The sequence below is a fragment of the Eleginops maclovinus genome, chromosome 23 (assembly GCF_036324505.1).
Source record: "Eleginops maclovinus isolate JMC-PN-2008 ecotype Puerto Natales chromosome 23, JC_Emac_rtc_rv5, whole genome shotgun sequence".
NCBI classification, from domain to species: Eukaryota; Metazoa; Chordata; class Actinopteri; order Perciformes; family Eleginopidae; genus Eleginops; species Eleginops maclovinus.
Window position 1 is genome coordinate 13,995,796 of NC_086371.1, and position 20,149 is coordinate 14,015,944.

At 42.4% G+C, this 20,149-nt stretch overlaps 2 protein-coding genes across 2 annotated transcripts; both read right to left on the reverse strand.

Moving 5' to 3' along the window:
- Positions 1 to 613: 613 nt before the first annotated feature.
- LOC134859316 (protocadherin alpha-C2-like) lies at positions 614 to 3,027 on the reverse strand. Its single transcript, XM_063875744.1, is given in 2 exon segments — positions 614 to 2,406; positions 2,409 to 3,027. Coding segments are annotated over 2 exon segments (2,412 nt in total).
- Positions 3,028 to 13,080: 10,053 nt separating this feature from the next.
- si:ch73-233f7.1 (uncharacterized protein LOC100537710 homolog) lies at positions 13,081 to 19,925 on the reverse strand. Its single transcript, XM_063876026.1, has 4 exons — positions 17,167 to 19,925; positions 14,857 to 14,915; positions 14,568 to 14,695; positions 13,081 to 13,826 (listed from the first exon to the last, which is right to left on the reverse strand). Exons 1-4 carry the CDS (start codon positions 19,687 to 19,689, stop codon positions 13,480 to 13,482), a joined length of 3,057 nt encoding a protein of 1,018 aa, XP_063732096.1. The 5' UTR covers positions 19,690 to 19,925; the 3' UTR covers positions 13,081 to 13,479.
- Positions 19,926 to 20,149: the final 224 nt, after the last annotated feature.

A 20,149-nucleotide genomic window follows, 5' to 3' on the forward strand; every position in this document is an offset into this window, starting at 1 on the left:
AATATATATTTTAATCTTTTGACAGTGTTCAGAGAACACCTAACTCCTGGATATATACACCGAAACTGGTGTTAAATATACACTGTGATTGTTGCTGTGAAGTGTTGTGTAGTTCGAGTCAACCTCAAACATTTTGTTTAGTAATTTAAATATATATTGTTCTGACTAACATACGCTTTTTTTATGTAATTGTTGCATTTCGTCTTTAATTTCTCTGCTGGATGAGAAGTCAGTTTAAAACCCTGAGTACTGACTGTTAAGAATGATAGTAAAAACATCGAGATTAAGAGTTTTAAGAGTTTTGAAAAAATAGCATAGGTGTTTGACTCTAAAAAGGTACTCTCATCCGTCATTATAAGGCACATACACTGATGTACAAAGTTGCTATTATACTGTTGTCAATCCAAAACAGATTGATGAAAATTGAATAATGGCGATATTTTGACACGTAAAACAGCGAGGTTCCCTTTTAATGAGAGTTTCAGCCCCACGGAGCTGTCCAGTTTTTGACGCTGTGAGGTTTCTACAATGGTTCCCTCTAAATTTGACAATGTAATATGGTACGTTACGTTATGATTAACATAAGATTATACAAGAGAAATTATAACTATGGTCATACCTGCAGAGTGGAGGCTGCTGAGTCACTAGTGTCTGTGAGTCCTGTGCCTCGTGGTATACTGGACACCATGTATCTGGAGCCCTTTGGCACAGGCTGTCTGACCACCATCTTTCCTTTCCTGGTCTCTGCTAGAAACAGACTGTACCAGTAGGCATCGTTGGAGACCAGAGTGGAGTCTGCGATGGTGGAGTTCCTCTCGCTGATCACACTGTTCCTGCAGGGAGGAGCTGCTTTGCCGTGCTTGGGTTTCTGACACTTGATTACGATGGTGACCAATATGGTGATCAGCAGGAGAAATGACACCGAGCCAAGACCGATGACCAGGTACAGGTTGAGGTCTGAGAAGATGTCATATTCTAGAGGCACCTCGGTCATGTCAGAGTAGGCCTTCACAGCAGTCTCCACTGTGGACAGCTTGATGGTGACTGTAGCAGAGAGGGCAGGCGCACCGTTGTCCTTGGCCACAACAACCAGTCTCTGGTGGCGCGGGTCTCTGTAGCTGAACATCCTCATGGTCCGGATCTCTCCGTTGTATTGGTCCAGACTGAACAAGGTGGCGTCAGTCACCTGCAGAAACTGGTAGGTGATCCGGGAGTTGTGCACCGAGTCTGTATCCAAAGCTATCACTTTAGAAACCAGAGAGCCTTTATCGGTGGATCTGGGGATCTTTTCCTCCACCACCGAGCCCTGTGCACGCCACGGAGAGACAATAACTGGAGCGTTGTCGTTCTGGTCCACAACGATGATGTGCACCGTCACGTTACTGCTGAGAGGAGGAGAGCCAGAGTCTCTGGCCTCGATGTGGAAGAGAAATTCCTTCTCGATCTCATAGTCAAACGTTTTTAGTGCGTAAAGATTCCCGTTCTCTGGGTTGACGGAGAACAGCATGGACATGGAGGTGTTGGCTATCTCCCTCTCTAGGATGAAATACACTAGGTACTGGTTTTCATGGAGGTCAGGGTCAAACGCAGTGAGGGAACTGAGCAGGGCTCCAGGAGCATTATTCTCTTCTACACGTATAGTATAAAACGACTGAGGGAACTGTGGCACATTGTCATTAACATCCAGCACCTCTAACGTCATAGTTTCATTGTCAGATAAAGGAGGAGAGCCTCTGTCTGTCACAGTGAAAGTGATGTCATATTCAGGGACCTTCTCTCGGTCTAATGGCTCTGACACCACTAATTCATAATAGTTATCAGAGGACTCCCTCAGTTTGAAAGGCATGTTATCAGGAATATGAAGATCAACTACTCCATTGTCACCTGAGTCTTTATCACTGACACTCACCACTGCTATCACTGTGTCCAATTCTATGTTTTCATTGACTGGATTCTGAAATGATTTAATAGATATTTCTGGGTGGTTATCGTTCATGTCTTCAACCAGAATTTTAACAGTGCATTGTCCTGATAAACTATTGACTCCTTTATCAGTTGCTATAACTTCCATATCATAAATCCTCAAGTCCTCATAATTTAACATTCCTTTAACAGTAATTTCACCAGTGGAAGGATTCAGATTAAATGTTTCCTGTGTTTTTTCAGATGTATATAAACTGTAGGAGTATGTTATATCTGAATTTGACCCCTCATCTAAGTCTGTTGCATTAAGATTAACAACAAGACTTCCAAAAGGAGAGTTTTCCGTTATTTTCATAGTGTAATTGTTTCTGTTAAAAGTAGGTGTGTTGTCATTAGTGTCTAAAACACGAACAATAACACTTGCTGTGCCAGAACGTGCAGGTGTGCCCCCATCTACAGCTGTGAGAATTAAATTGTGCACAGCTGCTGCTCTCGATCTAAACCCTTTGTTAAGATTAATTCGGCAGATTTTGACCCATCTCTTCCGGTCTGAACTTCAATATTAAAATGTTCACTTTCACTCAGATGGTATGTTTTTACTGAATTGCTTCCAACATCAGGATCAACTGCATTGCTGAGAGAGAATCTCTCACCTTTCGGTGTTGCTTCAGATATATCTAAATGTATGACGTCTCTACGAAATTGCGGGGCGTTGTCGTTCATATCCAAAATTTCTACTTCTATATTAAAAATTCGTACTGGGTTTTCAAGAATAACCTCCAGCCGGAGATAACAAGACGCTGATGACTTGGTTGTGCAAATATTTTCCCTGTCAATTTTGTCAACAATATACAGTTCTCCAGTCTCTTTGTTCACATCCAGATATTTCTTATTTGCAATAATGTCAAGACGCATCTTCCTCTGACTCAGTGTCTTTACATCCAGGCTGAGATCTGTAGCAAGGTTAGCTACAACTGATCCTTCTTTCATTTCCTCTGGTATTGAATAATGAATCTCTGAAGTCGATATGTTACGAACGAAAGAAAGAAAAATAACGAGCCGCACGTACCTTCTGCAAGACTGCATTGTTACAAAGGAGCCCATTTTTGTGTGCGGGTTCACAGCACTTTAGAGGAGTTAATATACGTTTCCAGCGATGTTGAATTCATTTGTAATGGCAATCATCCAAAAAATAATTACGCAGTGGTAATTCCTATTTTACTTTTGTGCAAAAAAAGGTAAAACCGCTTTTTCGGAGTAGAGGTTGAGTATCACGGAGCTTTCCGCTGGTTTCGCGATCTGCCCTGCTGACTGCAATTCACTGTCATGGCGTTCAGGTGCAGTTTTTATTGGTAAAGCAGCGCCACCTTTTGTTTTTTAAAGCCTTTGTGTTCGTCATTAGGTGCTCTAAAAAAAATTAATGTTATTTTTAAAGGTTTTATGTTGATTTAAAGTAGGTTTTTATAACAGATATTATTTAAAGTACATTTTGGACTATTTAAATCTCAATAAGTGTGAAATGAAATGTCATCTATTATTTATACAAAATACACAATAAAAACACATGAAATGCATGTTGGCATTAGACTCACCTGCAGAGTGGAGGCTGCTGAGTCACTAGTGTATGTGAGTCCTGTGCCTCGTGGTATACTGGACACCATGTATCTGGAGCCCTTTGGCACAGGCTGTCTGACCACCATCTTTCCTTTCCTGGTCTCTGCTAGAAACAGACTGTACCAGTAGGCATCGTTGGAGACCAGAGTGGAGTCTGCGATGGTGGAGTTCCTCTCGCTGATCACACTGTTCCTGCAGGGAGGAGCCGCTTTGCTTGTCTTGGGTTTCTGACACTTGATTACGATGGTGACTAATATGGTGATCAGCAGGAGAAATGACACCGCGCCAAGACCGATGACCAGGTACAGGTTGAGGTCTGAGAAAATGTCATATTCTAAAGGCACCTCAGTCATGTCAGAGTAGGCCTTCACGGCAGTCTCCACTGTGGACAGCTTGATGGTGACTGTAGCAGAGAGGGCAGGCTCACCGTTGTCCTTGGCAACAACAACCAGTCTCTGGTGACGTGGATCTCTGTAGCTGAACATCCTCATGGTCCGGATCTCTCCGTTGTATTGGTCCAGACTGAACAAGGTGGCGTCAGTCACCTGCAGAAACTGGTAGGCGATCCGGGAGTTGTGCACCGAGTCTGTGTCCAAGGCTATCACTTTAGAAACCAGAGAGCCTTTATCGGTGGATCTGGGGATCTTTTCCTCCACCACCGAGCCCTGTGCGCGCCACGGAGAGACAATAACAGGAGCGTTGTCGTTCTGGTCCACAATGATGATGTGCACCGTCACGTTACTGCTGAGAGGAGGAGAGCCAGAGTCTCTGGCCTCGATGTGGAAGAGAAACTCCTTCTCAATCTCATAGTCAAACGTTTTTAGTGCGTAAAGATTCCCGTTCTCTGGGTTGATGGAGAACAGCATGGACATGGAGATGTTGGCTATCTCCCTCTCTAGGATGAAATAAACTAGATACTGGTTTTCATGGAGGTCAGGGTCAAACGCTGTGAGGGAACTGAGCAGGGCTCCAGGAGCGTTATTCTCCTCTACACGTATAGTATAAAATGACTGAGGGAACTGTGGCGCATTGTCATTAATATCCAATAGATGCACTGTTATTGTTTCATTATCAGATAAAGGCGGTGTTCCTGCATCTTTCACAATCAATGTGATGTCATATTCAGCTACTGATTCACGATCCAACGGTTCAGACACTATGAGCTTGTAATGAAGGGGTCTATCAGATGACTTGTTGAGAATAAATGGCATGGGCTCATTTATGAATAAACTTACGTTTCCATTATCACCAGTGTCTCTGTCACTTACACCTACCAGAGCAATGACGCTTCCCACGGGGATGTTCTCATCCACCGTATTTTTTACAGACTGTATGGTAATTTCAGGATAATTGTCATTCATATCTCTCACATGGACGATTACTTTACATTGCCCCAGCAAGGGATGCGTCCCTTTGTCTCTTGCCTCAATGTGCATCTCATACAATTTCATATCTTCATAGTCAATAGTACCCTTCACAGTTATCTCCCCTGTGTTAGGATACAACGCAAATACATCTTGTGTTTTTTCTGACGTGTAAAGGGTGAACGAGTACACGATCTCTGAATTCAGACCCTCGTCACGATCTGTAGCGTTGAGCTTCATCACTACGGATCCAATCGGGGAGTTTTCTGTCATAGTTATTGTGTAATTCTGCCTGTCAAATTGAGGAGGATTGTCGTTTGTGTCTTGCACTCTAACAATAATATTGGCAGTGCCGGAGCGCACAGGGATCCCTCCGTCCACAGCAGTCAGTATTAAATTATGAACAGCCGTCTCCTCTCTGTCTAAAGATTGAGTCAACACCAAATCTACATATTGAGTTCCATCACTGCCCGTCTGAATTTCGATGGTGAAATGTTCACTGACACTGAGTTCGTAGGTTTTAATTGTATTTTTGCCAACATCTGGATCCACACCATTGGGCAGAGAAAACCTCTCTCCCGGTGTTGCTGATTCTGAAACGTCGAGCTCTACTCTGTCTCGTCGAAAATGTGGAGCATTATCGTTTATGTCAGTTATTCCAAGTTCAATGTTGAAGATGCGCAAGGGGCTTTCTATGATAACATCAAGCTTCAGAAAACAGGAGGTTGTTTTTGTCGGACAAAGGTATTCTCTGTCCATCTTTTCGACGATAAACAACTCACCCGTCTTTTTATTGACATCTAGATATTTTTTGTTGTGGAAAATATCAAGTTTTACCTCTCGTTGTGCCAAACCTCCAGGCTCGAGTCCCAAATCCGCAGCGAGATTAGCCACAACGGATCCCCTTTCCATCTCCTCTTCAATGGAGTACCTTGTCACTGACAAAGCGCTGGGCCATACCGCAGACAGGACAAAGAAAGTGGCCAAAAAAATCATCCTTCCTTCTGCAGGGGATAATACTCCTGTTTCTAAAGACATGCGCTGGTTTTGTAGATTTTTAAGATAGGGAAGAGAACATGTCTTTGGGTCTTAAATAAAAAGCATATCTTCCAAAAAGCTGTGCTCTGCATCCTTTACAAATGGGTGTGCCAGGACATCCAGCAGAGAGATACATTGTGCTTTAGTGGTCAACAGTGACACCATGTGACAGACTGCATACAGATTTCAGATTTTAAAAAGCAGTTATACCAGTTAACAACTCCATACTTTATATTATGTTGTCATAAACGAGGGTCCCTGACATTTTATAAATGTGTAAAATGTCACAGGCTTTGACAGGCTAATTTGAAACTATAAGCTTTTTCATTTTATCCAACATCAGGAAATAATAGACAAGGTTTGATAAATGTTATAGCAGTTTACATTCTTAATATTTGCTGCAACATGAGCTTGTTATTTTTAAACAGAACACTTTTATGGGGGAGTAGGTGAATACAACTGCAAGTTATTGGGCCATTTTTAGCAACAGTGTGACTAACACAATACCCTCTTTAAGCTTTTTCTTTGTTATTCTTTTTTTCTTTGACAATTCTTTCAAAAATGATACTAACGTCATTGCAACATTAATGTGCATGCCCAGTTAAAAGAACATCAAGGAGGATGTCCCAGAGCTTTTTTCATCTGGTCCTTGTTGTCAGATGTGCATGTGATAGCTCATACTCCAAGTGGAGGTTACCACTCATTAAAAGAGTACAACAAAACAATAACCTCTTAAAGATTTTGGGCCTATTTTTCAGGCCTCAGGCTCAAAAATGACATCCCCAGAATAAATGAGTATATCTTCACAACTATAAAGGGGTGTATGAATAATATGTTTTAATCAAAGCAATGATACACCTGTGAGTTTGCTGTAGACTTGTCAGAATCAATATAGACCTTGCTGTGTCAGAGTGAATTCAGATTGAACATTTAAATTCTATTCTACGCCTAAAAAAAAGAAAACATTATCTATAGTGAAAACCACCCTTGAGTGATGGGATAGTAGCCCAGAACCTTTAGGGATCCAAACCACAATGTATCATAAGTACCCTGTGTCAGGATACATGCTAATTTAGTTCAACTTGACATTTTTTAGAGAGTTTTAGCACAGGTAGGTTCCAGGTGGACTCAGCTTTAGGCACATGTGGTTACCATCAGTGCCATTTGACCTTTCTCAGGTACCAGACTGTAAAACGTATTTTATTTCATTGAAATATCACTGATTCATTCCATCCAAATACAACTCTTTTTGAAACTTCACCATGACCTCTATACCTTTTTTGCCACAAAGCATAATGGTGCGCCAGCTGCCAGTCAGACCTATGCATTACACAGGGCCCTATCTGTGGAACCCATTGGTCAATTTGGGTGATTGACACCTCTTTGTAACCGTTAGAGCCAATAGAATCCAGTGGCAGTTCATAAACCATGTAAACATTACCATTGGTCAGTTAGAATGACTCCGACACAGCGCGCCCTAAAAGCGGAAGCCCCCAGCTAAACTATATATTATTACAAATAAATAATTATGTATTATCAGTAATCATTTCAAAGTGACACAGATATTGCATTAACCTTCAGCAACGTTGTATGCCCTTAAACAAAACTTTTGATCACAAAACCGCAAAGGTAAGACGTGTTTATAGTTATCGCTCTGTAAAAGTGAAGATGGCTGTTTCTCTTTCCTGGCTGCTAGTTTAGCGAGTTTTGGAATCTGTGAAATCTCAGTTTTTATCTGATATGTCGTCGTTAAGTGCTGATTTAGACCCTTGGTGTTGGAATTGTGTTTTGTTTAGGTATATCGTCTGGTAGCTGAGTTTCTTCCCGTTAAGTGGATATGCCTCATTAATAGGTTGTTAAATGGTAACATGCCCGGAGAGTAATCGGATTTTGCAGAATAAATACAGAGTTGCCTATTTACACTGTTGTTTTTGTTCTCAGACACAAAACCCATTCACGTATATTTTAAAAAATATGGGCAGAGGAGCCAAAGTGAATAAAACGTTTACTAATGGCTACAGGCCAATATTTACTTTTAATCCAGCTGGAGACAACACAAGCTGCCAAAGTTAAAATCTCAGTCACACTTGTTCATTGCAGGTATCAAGCCAGCCTAATTACTGACTTATTATTAAACCTCATATTGAATTAAACAAAATTAACTGGTAATCTCAGGCTCAAAACACTGCAATGCTTCATACAACTCAAGAAGACCATAAAATCCTTTAATCATGGTGGTGGCCCCTGCACCAATGCCCAGGAAAGTTGGTAACCTGGCCCTGGTTATGGATGGCTGCTCCATTTCCCCATCTCCTGAGGTGCGCAACCTGGGCGTCATCCTGGACTCCACTCTCTCCTTCCGGTCCCACACCAACAACATCACCAAGTATGCCTTCTACCACCTCAGAAACATCTCACGACTCCGGCCTTCACTCACGCATTCAGTCACAGAGACACTCATCCATGCCTTCATCACCTCCCGTCTGGACTACTGCAACGGTGTCCTGTCTGGACTGCCCACCAAGGCCCTTAGCAGACTCCAGTACGTCCAGAACTCAGCTGCCAGGGTTCTAACCCCCACAAAGCCCTGGCAGCATATCACTCCCATCCTCCAACAGCTCCACTGGTTGCCAGTCAAGTCACGCATCACCTACAAGATCCTCCTGCTCACCTACAAATCTCTCCATGGACTCTCACCACAATACCTCACAGATCTCCTCCACCCTTACACTCACTCACGTTCCCTGCAGTCCTCTGACAAGGACCTGCTGGCCACTCCCCGCACCAGATTGCAAACTTTTGGGGACAGGGCCTTCTCCGCCAATGCTCCCACACTCTGGAACAGTCTACCACTCCACGTCCGCTCTGCCCAATCCCTGCCCATGTTCAAAAAGCACCTCAAAGCATTTCTCTGCACTAACTCTTTTGATCCCTAACCCCCACTCCCCTTTTCTCCTCCCTATTTGTAAAGCAACCTTGGGTACCATGAAAGGCGCTATATAAGTTATTATTATTATTAATATTAATAATCAATATAACCTGCAACAGTTTATGTCATGCAAATTAATTTCAGTTTAAACTCAAATCAATCAAAATAAAATAGTTTACCTTTAAACCTAAAATTAACTTTCTGTTTCTGATATGGGGTATATCATATGCCAAGATAGGCTCGGATGGGTGAGTTGATCCCTCAATCATAACATGTAATTTAGGAAAAGGGCCTACATTTAATCATCTGTATTTCTTTTTTTTTATATATATATTTTTGGGGGGCTTTTTGCCTTTAATCGGAGAGGACAGTGGAGAGTGACAGGAAAGTGGGAGAGAGAGTCGGGGTGAGATCCGGAAAGGACCACGGGTCGGGAATCGAACCCGGGTCGCCGGCATACGGTGCAGTGGTTTTAAGGATAAAAACACAGTTAAGGAATTGGATTTCCTATATGTATGTGCAGAAGTCATTGGTGCTTCTTTAGTTTTAACTTAATATAATAGAAGTAAAAAGCAACATAACATATCCACACAAAACACTGAATTTCAAAACAGTTGTAAAAAATGTGTGCTTAACTACTTGTTTAGTAAAGATACTACACTATGTTCAACCACCACCTGTATGTTTCCCTCGGGATAAATAAAGCTTCTTGAATCTTGAATCTATGTTGGACCTTCTAAGTCCTTATGAAACAGCAACTCATTTTGGATGTTAGGATCTGACATTATTCCTGCTACACAAGATTTATCCTAGAGAACCACAGACCTCTTTATTATTCACAATTCCAACCACTGGTAAGAGAAGAGGGTAATACAAACGTTATCCTCCAGCCCAAGTTTATGATAATGTTATATCTTGTGTGCTTTCTCCTTCTGTTAGTGTTCAACATAGCACTCTGAGTTGTCTCATCTAAATAGCAATGTTGAAGCTGCAGCTTGTTAAGTCTTCTTTTGTTGTCTGTGAGGTATTGAAGATCTCATTCACCCTGCCTGTTTTTTCTCCTGTAACGACCTGCAGACAGATCAAGTTTGATACGTTATGAGCCAAAACACAGACATGGATCCTGTGACTGTCCCAACCTGTAAAGAGCTTAAATGTGACAGGTGACTGCAACACTTTGTCTGAACAGCTCTTTTTGTTCATGTTTTAGTCTCCACTATTCTCTTTTTTCTCAAACATATAGCTATGAAAGTCCAGGGGCTTATGAATCTAAATAAATTAAAGCATCCTTAACGCAAGTCTAATGCACATTTAAAGAAGGTTACTTCACAAAAAAAGTAACAAAATGGAAGGAAAGAGTAAATGTGTATATATGTATTGACTTGTCAGAGATAACATTCAACAAAAAAAGTATATAATATATTATATATATATTTGAAAGCAATACAGAATGCCTGAGAGTCTAACTGCACTGTATTTCAGTGTATATCCATACTTTCTATTTTACTTTACATTAAGGAAGACATTTACACAATACATTTCTGCATACAAATTCACAAGAATGCAAGAAAAGTAGTTGCTCAAAATGTCCTTTAAAACTAAGACCTTTCCATTTCCAAAAAAATTAGACTAAATGTATTAAAATTCAAATGATTAAGAACATATGGAAAAAACAACGCCCAATTTGCAAACTATATTGAGTTTAGTACAAACAATGTTACAAAAATCGAGCAAAACATAAGGGATAGTATTAGGGGAGGAGGTCAGTTAACAAAGTCACACAAATCTGAACTGGCAATAAAACAAACTTTTCAACTACAACTGACTATTACCTTCCTACGTCACTTGGGTGCGACAAAGCACCAGGTTTGGCAAAACTGGTTCAGGTCAAACATTAAAAGGATTGCTATCCTACACGATCTGTGATGGGGTTCTTATAGTCTTGTGACTGAACACAAATAAGAGCGTTTGGGTTTTTATGTGGGGTAAAGAATCTGAATAATATTGTATTCAATGCATCTAAAGGCTTGCACACACACACACACGCACACACACACACACGCACGCACGCACGCACACACACACACACACACACACACACACACACACTCACATCGAAAACACAATAACACATTAGCTGTGTATGGATGCTCTCTGTCTGTCTCAGAAGAACAAGAGAACTGCAGGTTCCTTTGCCCCTCCCGCTTCGACTCTGTGTATTTTTGTCTCCCCAAATGAATTCAGCCAGGCTTCTTTTTTTTTTTTTTTTTTTTTTTTTTGTCTTTTAGAGTTTTGGATTACGTCATTGTAACCTCCCAGCCTGACACACCCTGAGTGTACAATGTAAAATGAATCTACTCTTCAAATCTAAGACTGTTTGTTTGGTCAACGGTTCTTACTCCATGATGCCATCTGGTGGAGAAATCTGTTATAAAGTCAGTGTTACAACATGTTGCAAGATGGCGCAAATGCTCATCATAGGCACAGTCATTGAGAGTGGGTATGAACCATTAGTTCATAGAATATCATGCAGTATTTGACTGTGATTATTGCTAAAAAAACCGAGTACACTGACCAAATGAATAACTCCACAACGGTCAGGTGCTACATTCAAATGGTTGTTGAAAACCAATCCATATACATATTGTATGCTCGCACAAGACCGCAATTATTGCTTTTACTTATAATTGTTTGAGTAAAGTTTGCAGCAGTTTCGTTAGTACTTTAGAAAAAAAAGTTTTCTCTCAGTTTTAGTTGGGAAAACAATCTGAATACTTCCTCCCTGAGGAAATGCACTTTATTTTTTATGTTTGATTATGTATTTGTTTATGTAATGTTTTGACTAAAGGACTGGTGAAAGTCATGCAACACCCTTTGGTTATCAAGGTGTTTAGGGTGGCTAAATGTGGATTCAAGATTCGTTTGTGTGAGTCCCTGTCATGAAGATGAAGAAGAGTGCCTCAAAAACATTACATTTAACTAACTGCACCAGAGTTAATCGTAGTGTCTTATGCGCCCTCTGGTGGACGAAGAAATACATTGCAGCTGGTTTGGATAGAAGCACTTTTCAAAACAGTTTCAGCACTAGGTCCATGGACAGCTACCACTGCAAATGAGCAACGTGTTTTAAGGATGTGAGTGACACCACTTAACCTTTGCTTTGAGTATCATGTTGCCATAACAGATAATTTAATTACAAATATTTTCACCAAAACACAGAGTTTAAAAGATGCATAATGTGTCTATGCTATGTAGCTACATGTGCAAACTATATTTATTTAACTTTAAAAGGGTTCTTGTAGCAGAGAGTAAGCGTAATAATTCTGCACCTCTGTTTCCTGAACAGAACTCTATTCCTGACTCATCTGAAAGTAAGCCAAGCTGAACCTAAATACGGATGCCCCCTCAGCTGTCCCTGTGGATCACCTTACCGCAGAGAAGGTTAGCCTGCTCCCCTCCATGCTCCCTATGGACACCCGTTTCCTTATTAACAGAATTATTTTCAGCCGGAGCCATACAACGACCTAATTACGCTGCTCATTTCTGGCCAGTGGCCAGCTCTCATCTGTTGACTGTATGAACTAATTCCCTGAGAAGTAAGATGTAAAGGGCACAGGGAGAGAAGTCATAGGGCCTGTAGCTTGCATCCAGGTGTGGCATTTGGAGCTGAGCCCTCCTCCCACTGATGCTTGTATTCGTGTTCGTGGTCTTAATTAAAGTGATATTTCGAGAGAAGAGGTTCTGTTTGTTCAGTTAATGAACCCCACAATTCTCTGCGGGCAAATGGAAATGCAAGCACTCCAATTAGCATATGTTAGCATTTTAGTATGTTTATTCCTCGCTGTGGAAAACAGCTTACCGCAGCTTTTACCCTTGTAGGAATAGCTGGAACTTTTTCACCCCAAAATAATTGACTCAAGCTAATTAAACATAGATCTGAGAAACATCTAAATGCTTTATGCTTGTAAATAGACAGAAGCTGTGATTGTGTGTGCATCAGTGAGCATGGGTTGGGTTATAGGCCTTGAGTTTTACGAATAAGTCATGCATGTTTAAAACACATAAGGACGACCCTTTGAAAAAAATACTTTATTTTCATAAATGTATACAGTACATGTATAGGGAAAATCTCCCCTCTTTACAGTTGTCTGCTTCATGTGGCAGCTTGCATATACATGATCATATTATTTTTCATATTCACACAAGCTCTGTTAGCATTCAAAAATACAAAATGAAAACACTTCTTCTCATAAAGCCAAAAATATAAATTCATAATGATGTGCAAAATTATTTACCACTGATGCTTTTTCAAAACATTTTGGACGTAATTGCTGCTCCAGTTTGATTGTCTAAATAATAATAATAATAATAATAATAATAATAATAATAGGTAGACACATACATTGACCATGTTGCAGCAGCGTGTCACAAAAACAGCCATCAGACTTTATTTATTTTCAGCATTTTAGCCAAAATGGATTCCTCATTAGTGTTCCCCTTTTGTGCATCCTCTCATCGGTCCATTAATATATTCACTGAATGGTCTCTTCCTCAGTCTTTATATGAGACTATCCGTGTTTTTATTCATCCATTCAGTCTTTCATTGAAAACTCAGTCATTGTACAAGTCATTATTTATAATCGCAGCCTCTCCCTGGGGGGACATCTGGAGACGACGCTTCTTTCCAAAGGTTGAGAACGAATTGTGGACGTCCAGCTCGCTTCGGTGTACTGCTGGCCTCAGGGTGCAAAAGCCTGATGGTGTCCCAGGGATGTGCATATTGTGGTGGTAGTCAGGTGGCGGGTGGGGGTGCGGATGAGGGTGCGGGTGAGGGTGTGGGTGAGGGTGTGGGTGAGGGTGGGGAGGTATTGATGGCTGCTGCTGTTGAGGAGGAGGTGTGCACAGAGGAGTCCAGGGACGAGAGGGTACCCCACTGGTTGAAGGAGACATCTTATAGTCTGTATAGTTAAGGAGAGAAAAAAAGAGGAGAAGCAGCTACTTAATTATTCAATATTGACTTAAGGCTGTTGTGCTGTTGTCATTAGCATAGCACTTTTCTAACAAAGTCTAGCGCCTTGCAGTCAGGACAATAAACAATGACATCAGCAACAAAAATACAAAACACAGCCATAATGATGTGGTGATAAAAATAACAGAGCCCTGTTGCTGTTAGTGATCCTGGACATTAGTTACGACTATATTAACAAAACCAATTAGGAAAACAAAAAAAACAGATCATTATGAAAGCATAAAGATGTGTTTTATACAATGCTATGGTACATAACATCAACAACATGCATATGTAACCCCTGATGTGGAAGAAAGCCATATTTTACTTAAGCAAAAGTTGCAATAGCAGCATTGACATATACTCTATTACAAGTAAAAGTAATGGGTTTAAATGTTAACTTAAAAGTAAACTGCAAGTATCCATATCAAAAGTACTCTTTTGATATGGACTGCTTTTTTTGAGAAAAATAACATTTTATCATTGGATCATTTTATTAATGCTTTAAATTTCTCATCTTAGCTAAACCTTATCTCATCATATTTATTCAGTAAATGGTGCAACCTTTGCTTCTGAATTGCAGAAACAGAATATGAAAATACTCAATTTTAACACAAGTACCTAAAGATAAGAAACATTTCAGTAATTGATGAGGATTTAATGAAAGCTGGTTGTCGTCCTCCTCTCTTACCTTTCATCCCTCTCATGTGTGTACCCCAGGTCCAGTACTGGCCAGGCGCCATGGAGGTGACGTAGTTTTCTGGGTCTGCATGCATAGCTTTACGCATGAGGGTGCCATCCATGTTGATAGAGTTATAACTGCAAACAAGATATCAGTCTGTTATTGCAACATACTTGACTCAAAGTTAAATACACTATCTATATCTATTTTAACCTGAGCAATATACAAGCTGTGTACTTCAGCTCATTGCTTTACATTGAGTTGACAACATGCACACTTCAGAGTTTAAAAATAGTACCTTTTAAGGGAGGAGTTCTGATTTTTTGTGAGAGTCCAGTCTGTGTTTGGCTGCTTCAGCTGCAGGAAAAGGGAAGAGAAAAACCATGTTGCAATTTCACTGTGAAAATCACTTTGAGAAATGTCTTTCTTCAAAAACACGTTTCAATAAAACCGCTCTGGATAAAAATCAATGGCTGTTCATTCTATCTTCTTGGATCAGTAGAGGTCATTGATAATTGACATGAGGAGCAGTCTATCTTTGTGCTTGTCCTGAAATGGAGACATGACTGTTCCACATGGATCGCGGCTGCCGCCCTGTGGATGTTTGGCAGAACAGGGTTTTTAAGAGAGGATGTGCTGTTGCCTTCAGCTAGGACTCGCCTGTCACTTGGTTTTGCTTGTATCGTCTGTAGCGCAGCGTGAGGGGTGAAAGAGAGCACACGAGTGATATTTATTCCGCATCTGAGTCTCATAGTATGGATTGCACGCTCTATTAGTTCCCTTAAAGTTGTTAACACGAAGAATGCGACGTAAGCGTATTATAGGAATCGGTATTCAAAATACACTCCCCGCCGACCACGCACAAAACCAATTAGAACCCCACCGGGATGAAACAAAACATGATTTTAATCTTCAAAGGAAACCATGCCAGGGAGGAAATTAAGAAAATTACACACGTCATTGTTTTGTGGATTATATGCATCATTTTACATTAATATTTGCCTGATGCTCCTCGAGCAAGGTTTTTAATTAAAAGTCTCAGAGAGCCTTTAAAAGTTTGCGGTCCTTGAAGCTGTATATGCACAAAACGTGCACGCACCTGCCCTGCCTCTCTTACACGCTTGAAAGTGTCTTTATTGTCTCTTTTCACCTTCAATTCATCCACTTCACTAGGAATATGCACTTGGTTTTATATAATGCTAAAATAGTTTCATTGAGATTTGTCTTTGAGGTTTAATGTGTCACTGACGACCTCACGACGACTGATGTGTGCACGCTGAGGGACACCACCGGGTGAATTAGGGGAACCAATTAACGACAGGAAGGACACTCTCTCCTCGAGGAGCATATAGCTGCAGGCAGAACAATCACCTTGACCTCGAAATCCCTCTTGTGGCCAGAGGTGCATGTGCCAGTGACCGAGCTGACATTTTCTCAGTCTGCCTGGTAGGGTCTGGTGTCTTTGTCCCTTTGCGTTTTGGTAAAAACAGGGGAGCAATAATGACCGATACACACCCACATGTACGGACTGCTGCCTGGTCTTAGAAAATACGGGTGTAGACATCCTGCTCTGTAAAGTCCCTTTCCTCTCCCTCCTTCCTCGCCAGCCCCCGTCTTCCCATACCCTTGTTCGACCCATCTCTCTCTCTCTCTCTCTCTCTCTCTCTCTCTCTCTCTCTCTCCATCTCTCCTTCTCTTTCTCTCTCCTCGCATTCAGAGGATAACGTCCGGACCGATCTACAGGCGGCCCACGTCTCAGTCCAGCCATGTCCTTGCCCCCTCCCCTCTCAATGTCCTACCCTGTCTCCCAAAAACCCTCCATTTGCCATTTTTCATCAATAATGGACAACCCCCCCCTGGCGAATAGGACACATTGTGTGTAGTATAATGGTTCAGCCTTGTGCTTGTGCCCTTGAGGCATAGTTAGTAAGGTTATTTGTCCTATATTGTTAGTTTGAGGACATAAAGGCGTGCCACAGACAGGTCGAAAAAGAATCCAAGGCAAATTAATTCAAATAACTGTCATTCACCTTGTGCGTCTCAAATATAACCTTGACTTTTGTTCTATCTCCAGTAGATGTGCTGAAAGCTGGTGTGTCTCCTCACTGCATGAATAGTAATCGCCAATGACATTGAGAATGTAGTTAAGTTCATGATTGAACGTTAATGTTGTTTATGTTATAAAAAATAAAAATAGGTTTTTCCCCTTTGTTTTTCTTGAAGACATCTGGACATGTTACCAAGACTGAGTAGGAGTCCACTTGAACTACTTCTTCTTTTCCTCTCACACAGTAGTTGATATTTCACTCTTTTCTTTGCAGAATATGCTCCTTACAAGATAGGACTTTACACTTTCATTACCATGTCAATTAAAATGTAATCTCACTTTTTGTCATTTAATTTCCGGACGAAGAAAAACCTTTGCTTAGTTTTTTTGCTCAAGTAGAGTTTGAATCTGTATGGCATGCATTATTTGACCTTCGTGGAAGAATGTCACAGACAAGATACTTATCAGATAGAAAACAGATATGGCCATGTTTGTCAGTGAGTGAAATTTATGGATTACAATAAGCTTCGCGTCTTAAACTGTACGCTGATTTCACTGTACCTCATTAGGAGTAGTTGCTCCGTTGTTCACAGATGCGCTCCGGCTTTGTGCGTTCCACGAGTTTTCTGCGCTCTTCGCCTCGTTGTTCCTCGGCGTGCTCCCGGGGCTGCACGGCTTCAGAAACATGAAGTCACTTTTGGCTGATTCGGGGGTCAGGCACACTTTATAACAATATGACTGCGAGAGACTGCTGTTTCCATTCACCTCCATACAGTTTGTAGGGACTTTGGCCGCGGATGAAATCTGCAGGTTGAGGTTTGATTTTTTGAACACCTCCGGAGGCGGATCAGGCTGAAACCCCCCGCAACAGCAGCATGCGAACGGGGGGAGGTTGTACCCGCTGAGTGTATCTCTGTCCTTGTAACACTTGACTGCAGCCAGTACGATAATAGCCACAAGGAATATTAAAGATATTGTGCTCAGTGACACGATCAAGTAGAGAGCCAGGTTTGAGGGGGGCTGTGGGCTGAGTGTGAGGTCTCCGAAATCTGACAGCGACTCCGGAACGCTGTCTACCACTGTAAGGATAATGGAGACAGTGGCGGAGAGAGGCGGCTGTCCGTTGTCCTTGACTAATATTACCAGTCTTTGCCTTGTTGCATCTTTCTCCACCAGCCGGCGAATAGTCCTGATTTCGCCTGTGTATAGAGCCACACTGAATAGCCCCGGGTCTGTAGCCTGCAAGACCTGATAGGACAGCCGGGAGTTTTGTCCTGCATCTGCGTCCAACGCTGTTATTTTGGTAACCAGATACCCAGCGTCTACTGACCGCGGAACCACCTCTGTGGCCACGGTGCCGTTTTTGGGCAGCGGGGATACAATAACAGGTGCATTGTCGTTCTGGTCCAAAACAAAGACGTTGACTGTGATGTTATTGGCGAGAGGGGGGAATCCAGCGTCCTGCGCCTGTACCAGAATCTGAAAGTTTCTAAGTTGCTCATAATCAAAGGAGCGAAGTGCATATATATTGCCGTTGTCAGAGTTGATTGAGACATAAGTGGACACGGGCATGCCCTGGATCTGACCCTCGAGAATAGAGTAAGACAGATAGGCGTTCTGGTTAGAATCGGGGTCGAATGCAGTTACAGAGCAAATGGAAGCGCCCGGGGCATTATTCTCGGTCACGTAAACAGTGTATGAAGGTTGAGAGAACCGCGGGGGGTTGTCATTAATGTCAGATACTTGAACGAGGATGGTTTTCCTCGTGGAGAGCGAAGGAGAGCCCAAGTCTCGGGCTGTGAGGGTGATATTGTACTCAGACACCGCTTCCCTGTCCAGAAACTCGCTTGTCACCAGAGTGTAATAGTTTTTAAAGGAGGAATGGAGCTGAAAGGGGACGTTGCTCGGAATTTGGCAGTCAACGTTTCCGTTCTCTCCCGAGTCTCGGTCCATTACACTGATAACGGCTATCACCGTGCCTGGTGGTGCGTCTTCCTGCACAGGAGTGGACACTGATGTGAGGATGACTTCGGGCGCGTTGTCATTGACATCAAGGATGTCTACCAGCACTTTACTGTGTACAGCCACAGCCGAGGGTCCCCTGTCTTTAGCCTGCACATACAGCTCATAAACACTGGCTTTCTCATAGTCTACGATTCCCTTCACTCGGACTTCTCCCGTGTACGGGTCCACGCTGAACAGTTCGCGCACCTTGAGGGGTGCGTGCCCGCTAAATGCGTAGGTCACTTCACCGTTAGATCCTTCATCCAGGTCTGTGGCGTTCAGCTTCAGCACAAGCGTCCCTCGCGGTGCGTTCTCCACCAAGCTCGCCCGGTAAACCGAGCGGTCAAATACGGGCACGTTATCGTTTGCATCTAGCACTGTAATAGTTATAAGTGCTGTCCCAGAGCGTTCTGGAGACCCTCCGTCAAAGGCAGTCAGAACCATTTCGTGCTTTTTCTGCTGTTCCCGGTCCAGCGGGGTGTCCAGCACGAGCTCAGCAAACTTGCTTCCATCGTTGCGGGTCTGGATGTTTAGTACGAAGTGCTGGTTTGCGCTTAGCTGGTAAGAGCGCAGAGAGTTGGTGCCCACATCCTGATCCTGTGCACTCTCTAACGGGAAACATGAGCCAGGAGCAGCCGATTCTGTGATGTCAATATTAAACTCGCTCCATGGGAAACTGGGGGAGTTGTCATTAACATCTAAAATCTCCACTTCCACTCTGTACAGTTCTAATGGGTTTTCAATGACCACTTGTAAGTGTAAAAAACAGTTCGGGCTTCGTTCACACAGCTCTTCTCTGTCTATCTTTTCGTTGACGAAGAGAATGCCATTCTCCAAGTTGACTTCTAAATACTGCCTCTTTGCGCCCGAGACTATACGAAACCGACGGGCTGATAGCCTGGCCACATCCAAGCCCAGGTCTTCGGCGATGTTGCCCACAAAAGCTCCATGCTCCAGCTCTTCGGGAATCGAGTACCGAATTTGGGCAAGAACCAGGTCCACTACACACGCACACAGAAGCAGACAAATAACCAGCCCAGTCACCGGTACCCAGCTGCCTCTGGAGAGTCTGTGATCCATTTCAGCGGCGTGCGTAAAATCTCCTCACCCAAACATATTTTACCTCATAAAGCCATTATACTGTACAGCTATACAGTACACAAAAGCAGACCCTGTTCCATATAAAAATCTGATCTAAGTTTGTCACATGTAGTGCTCTGATAAGTTTACAGGATAGTTAAGCTGAGGGGACTGGAGATGAGAAGAGAGTGAAAGCACCTCTCTCTCTCTCTCGCTCTCTGTTGTGCTCCACTGGTGGTGTGTGAACGGGGTAGGCTCGCGCTTTGATTTTCCAGTGTATTAGACACTTGGAGGAGCTGGTGGGGAGGCGTGTGTGTATGTTGTGAGGGAGAGAGAGAGAGCGAGAGAGAGAGAGAGAGAGAAAGAAAGAGTGGGGGTGGGCGCAGCTTCTCTAGGCTCGGTATTGGAGGACGCCGACGCGAAATGCGACTCTAATTACTGTAGACGTTTAACCCTTTCA